Source organism: Odontesthes bonariensis, chromosome 3 (genome assembly GCF_027942865.1).
Source record: "Odontesthes bonariensis isolate fOdoBon6 chromosome 3, fOdoBon6.hap1, whole genome shotgun sequence".
Classification (NCBI taxonomy): Eukaryota; Metazoa; Chordata; class Actinopteri; order Atheriniformes; family Atherinopsidae; genus Odontesthes; species Odontesthes bonariensis.
Window position 1 is genome coordinate 4816434 of NC_134508.1, and position 6000 is coordinate 4822433.

The 6000-nt window shown below is 44.2% G+C and overlaps 1 protein-coding gene across 1 annotated transcript in view; it reads left to right on the top strand.

Moving 5' to 3' along the window:
* Positions 1–5785, top strand: part of LOC142376662 (poly(rC)-binding protein 4-like) — a 150665-nt gene extending 144880 nt beyond the window's left edge. The window contains exon 15 of the mRNA XM_075460113.1: positions 5270–5785. Within this exon, the coding sequence (XP_075316228.1) occupies positions 5270–5675 (406 nt within the window). The 3' untranslated portion in view covers positions 5676–5785. The remainder of the gene's footprint in view (positions 1–5269) is intronic.
* The last annotated feature ends 215 nt before the right edge of the window (positions 5786–6000 follow it).

A 6000-nucleotide genomic window follows, 5' to 3' on the forward strand; every position in this document is an offset into this window, starting at 1 on the left:
CAACCCAGGGGCTAACCATACCATTAGCTAGCACAGACATTATACATTTTGAGATTTAAAAAACAGCGCACCTACCTCTCTCAGCTTCCGTGTTCCACAGGCGTGCGCACAAATTAATCGTCGAAGTCATACACTATAGTATAGTATAAAAATTGTCTTTTTGTCCACCAAAAACGACCCTCGGGAACCGAACTACACATTGCCATGTTTGTTATTGTTTCCTATCGAACAGCTGACTCGTTTCAACACCCATTTTCCCGTGATATCTTGACGTGTCACATGACTGCTGGAAGGAGCGCACCTTCGCCCATTATTCAGCTGCGGGAGATAAGAACCCTCGGGATTTCATTGTTGTCTGTGCTAGCTAATGGTATGGGGGTAGCTTGTGGCTGTAAAAAAATTAGGGGCATTAGGGGAGTGTCTCTGGGATGCCAGTGATCATTCTCTAGTCTCCTGGAGGTGTCGGGGGCCCAACTAGACGAAACACTGATGAACGGAGGTTCCCACCTGATGACCCCAATGACATGTTGGTCAGCACTGCTCACTGATCTATTTTATAGTGAGTATAGGGAATTATTCACTGAGTCTGGTCCATTTATTTATTTATTTTTCCTTTAGCACAAGTTTCTTGTGTTTACCTTGAAGGGTTAGGGTTAGGGTAGGGTAGGGTTAGGCACAGCTCTCAGGATCATGGGGACACCCAAAGCCCTCCCCCACGTTAAGGTGTCGATTCTACAATTTATACAATTAATTAAAAAACAAAATAAAGATTTCTAGCTAAGGAAACCATCAAATATTTTCTTTAATCCCATCCTGAGTGTGAATGAGGCAACGGTGGAAAAAATCCAACTGTTTTAACAAGAAGACACCTCCATCAGAACCAGAACCAGGACGTACAGCCACCTGGGACTGAGAGGACAGGAAAGAGCAACTCTTTTCCACTGAACCTGCACAAACATTTTAGACCTGTAAGTCACACCAGTTTGAGTCGGAGGAGAAAACCTTTGGGTCCTTTTGGGTTTGGGCCCCAACTGTCAGTCATCGTATGATCTTAATACCAAAAAAAGCAGCCGACACCATCTCTGGCTAAATAAAGCAATGTTTCTTCTTTTCTCTGACATCTTGCATGTTCTCTCCAATTTAAAGATAAAAACAGAATTACCACTCAAACCGACCATGTTCAGACGCTTCTGGGGAAAAACTCGTAGTTCTACTTGAACGCAGTACTTGAGTAAAGAGTTGTGTTTCACTGCAGGTTAAGTTGAGCACCATTACAGCACTCCTTCCTGCAGCCATGCATCACATAAGAGTTACAGCACGATAAAACTAAATTAAATCTGTAACGCAGAGGACAAGTTAGTGTCTCCATTTAATCAGGAATATAACAGACGGGATGCTCGCCGCCAGGCTGCTTTAAAACACAGTTCCACCAGCATGAATATGGAAATTAATGACTGGACTCTTGATGAAATTGATATTTCACTCACAATTCGTCTTGCAGCTGACAGCGAGGGGGGGGGACAGGTTGGACAAAGACGAAATGTACCATCAGCCTCATTCAGACTGAAATGTCAGGTCAGGGGAGGTGAGAGTGTCGTGACATATTCACACTTTTCCTTTTTATTTTTTAATCATTTGCAGACAGATGAGGGAATCTGTCAGAGCTGAGGTTCTCTCTGTCATTTCTTCACCTGGTGGCTCAAAGCAGCAAATTCTTGTTTTTGTTAATTTCTTTTCAGTTTGATGACACCACAGTGGAGGAAAGACTCGATTAAACTAATTATTCTTAGCATTATATTTAGGAATATTTTCTGTTGCATAAGTCTGAGGTCACATACGGACCATAAAAATAATTTGACCATAAACATAGCAGCCCGTGTTTCTACGTTAGCTGAGGACAAACTGACATGCTGCTGTGGAGAGTTACGCTGTGTTTACCCGCGTTAGCAGTGTTTACCCACGTTAGCTGTGTTTACCCGCGTTAGCTGTGTTTACCTGCGTTAGCTGTGTTTATCTGCGTTAGCTGTGTTTATCTACGTTAGCTGTGTTTACCTGCGTTAGCTGTGTTTACCTGCGTTAGCTGTGTTTACCCGCGTTAGCTGTGTTTACCCGCGTTAGCTGTGTTTACCTGCGTTAGCTGTGTTTACCTGCGTTAGCTGTGTTTACCCGCGTTAGCTGTGTTTACCCGCGTTAGCTGTGTTTACCCGCGTTAGCTGTGTTTACCTACGTTAGCTGTGTTTACCTACGTTAGCTGTGTTTACCTGCGTTAGCTGTGTTTATCTACGTTAGCTGTTTTTACCTGCGTTAGCTGTGTTTATCTGCGTTAGCTGTGTTTACCTGCGTTAGCTGTGTTTACCTCCGTTAGCTGTGTTTACCTGCGTTAGCTGCCATCAACACCTGGACACCTGTTGTGTGATTTAATGCAGAAACTCAGACATAATGAAGCTGTTCCTGCAGTCAGACCAACCCTCCAGCTCTACATACAGATACAGATAGTTCCTCTGTTGTGTTGATCCCAGAGGTAAACCGTTTAGCATGTAGCTGTAAGCTAGCAGCAGATGCTAGCAAACAATGCTTTCTCATCAACGGTGATGGACCAAGCTGGAGATGTACGCAGCGTATCTCGTAGTAATGCATGTGTACCGTTAATTACCGCATTTAAACATTTTGGATATATTAACCTCATTAAACAGTTGTACTGGGAGACCTACATTTTTATCAGAAACAAGCCAATAATGTAACGTTAGCACACCGAGAGTGAGGAGAGGACCGGTGTTGTGTTGGAAACACACCTTATCCACACAGCTGCAGGTTGATGAGTTACAGAACGGAACCGTTCAGCTAGAAAGCTTCAGCTAACAAAGTAATGTGGGAACAATGATGTTCATCTTTCAGAAAGGAACAGCAATAACTTAGAAGTTGGTAAATGTCACCTTCATTAGCTAAGCTGTTAGCATTAGCTGCTGCTAAAGGAGAAAATAGCAGCAATAACTCCTTAGAAACTGGTGTACGTCACCTTCATTAGCTAAGCTGTTAGCATTAGCTGCTGCTAAAGGAACAGCAATAACTCCTTAGAAGTTGGTGTACATTATCTTCATTAGCTAAGCTATTAGCGTTAGCGGCTGCTAAAGGAGAAAATAACAGCCCCAACTCCTTAGAAGTTGGTTTACATCATCTTCATTAACTAAGCTGTTAGCGTTAGCTGCTGCTAAAGGAGAAAATAGTACCAATAACTCCTTAGAAACTGGTGTACATCACCTTCTATTGTCTAAGCTGTTAGCATTAGCTGCTGCTAAAGGAACAGCAATAACTCCTTAGAAGTTGGTGTACGTCATCTTCATTAGCTAAGCTATTAGCGTTAGCTGCTGCTAAAGGAGAAAATAACAGCCCCAACTCCTTAGAAGTTGGTTTACATCATCTTCATTAACTAAGCTGTTAGCGTTAGCTGCTGCTAAAGGAGAAAATAACTCCATAAATAAATTAGGAGGAGTCATTTCTCGGATACTTCCATTTCCCTGCTCTCAAGTTCAGGCTCTGAGAGTTGGAACTGATCCCTCTTTGTGGCTCAGTTTTAATAAAGATTTAAGAAGAGTTGAATTTGGTCAAAGTGTGTTTAACGTGGTCACTCCAGAGGAAGGAGATGATACCAAGAAAGATGCCACCAACATGTGTCTACTATAGCATATTATAAGGTACCAGAAACACTGATGTCCTGGACTGTCATTAAATAAAGGGAGCTAACCGATGCCACATGTATAAAAAAAGGCTTGTTTTCATTTTTTATAGAAAATGAACATGTTAAACATTAAGAATGATATCAAACTGCGTCAGATCCAAACTGAAAGTGTATCATACTCCATGTTTCAGACGAGTTCCAGCTTGTCTTATAAAGGAGGGATGTTGTTCTAACCCTTCTGCTGCATTTCTGACCCCCAAAAGGATTTAATACAGTTCAACACAGTTCAGTCATTGCTTTCTAGTACATAATGTTCTTAACGTAAACCTCCTTAAACCTCTTTAAAGTAAACGTGTAGAACAACACAGTCGGGCGTTATCCCGGGTACAAACCGGCTGGATTATCCATCTGATCCAAAACCAGATGCACGATTCGACATTTTGTAGTTCCTATAGATAGATAGATAGATAGATAGATACATACATACATACATACATACATACATACATACATACATACTTTATTCATCCCAATTTGGGAAATTATTGTGTTGCAACAGCGTACAGAAAAACAAGCAAATAGAATAGAATAAAAATAGAGAATAAACATCGGCTATAAACAAATCTACAGTATAGAATCTACATCCTGATCACAGCTCGTAATGAATCGCCCACATTCATGTTCAGGGTAAGGGTTAACCCTAGGGCATTCCCTAAGGTTAGGGTTAGCCTAAGGGTTAACCCTAGGGTTAGGGTTAGGGAACATTTATGTTCAGGGTTAGGGTTAGCCTAAGGGTTAACCCTAGGGTTAGGGAACATTTATGTTCAGGGTTAGGGTTAGCCTAAGGGTTAACCCTAGGGTTAGGGTTAGGGAACATTTATGTTCAGGGTTAGGGTTAGCCTAAGGGTTAACCCTAGGGTTAGGGTTAGGGAACATTCATGTTCAGGCATCACCACACAACAAAGCTACTGAGGAACAGGGTGCACTTTCTTTTCCACGTGGCTGTTTGACATTACAGCCGATAAAGAAACATTAATGTTTGACATGAAGAAGAAATGAGTTTGAATGTTTCTCACCACATGTTTGTTACCGTGGTTTCAGGCTGCCGGCACATTGTTTGTTTGATGGAGTAACGCTGGGGTTGAATGTTGGACACTAACCCGGACACGGAGGGATTTTCTCTCAGTAACTACGTCCTTTTCCTGTTTTTTGCATCAGCATCATCTCAGATTCCATGCTAACATGTCTACAATGGTTTTGTTTCCTCCTCCCTAAGCCCCCTCCCAAGCCATCACCCCAACTTATACAGCACACCCCCCATCCGTACAGCGAACTCCCTACAATAATCTGTTGCAACCTCCAGCAAAACACACCTGTCTTATGATTTTGGTTTGTCAGTTTTTTCATTTTTTACTCTCCAAAAGATCCTGTTTGATTTCTGTTTGGGTTTGATTTCCTTTTTTAGTTTTAACATGTCTTTTATTTAACCCTCTAACCCTTCTTCATCCAAAACTTCCTCTCCCTGACCCCTCTCCTTCCTCCCTCCACCCTCCGTCCCCCTCCCTGTCCTCCACCCTCCCTCCCCCCCTCCAGTTTAGAGACCGCCAAATCCACCGCCCAGTCCTCCTCCATGCCGTCTCCCGTTGACCTGACCATGAGCTTCACCCAGCCCGCCCCCCCCGCCTCCTCCTCCTCCCTGGCAGCGATGGGCGCTTCACTGCCCCACGCTCAAATCTTGGGCACCCCCTACGCCCTCCCCCTCTCCAGCCTCCTGGGAGTGAAATCCTTCCCTTACCTGGCACTCTCCACCCCTCCCGCCTCAGCAGCGGCGGCGGCGGCGGCCATTGGGGCGCCGATGTTACAGAGCTCGGTGCCGTCAGCGGCGTCTGCCGGAGTCCAGGCTCACGCAGCGGCCGCCCTGGCGTCCTACACGGCCAAGATCTCGTCCTCCACCAACGGCATGAAGAAGCCAGAGAGACAGAAGTTTGCGCCGTACTGATGACGGAGGAGCAGCGTTTCTGAGGTAGCTCCTGGGCCGGTGTGCAGATGGGCGGGGCCTTTACTTTTCTGTCATTTTCTGCTCCCATCCCTTCTCTTCCTGATTGCTAAAAGAAAAAAGAAATCACTGTGGGATTATTGGAACATGTGTGCATTTACAGTCACGTGCAGCTACAGAAAGATTTACTCTAGGAAGCCAAAACGAGTGAGTTGGAGGCTGGAGAGACGGCATCCAGGTGGTGTTGGACCACGAAAGGTGTAGCTTACCTTAGAGAGCTGGATGATCACTGTAAAAACAAACCGTTCACTTTCCACCCACTTCTTTC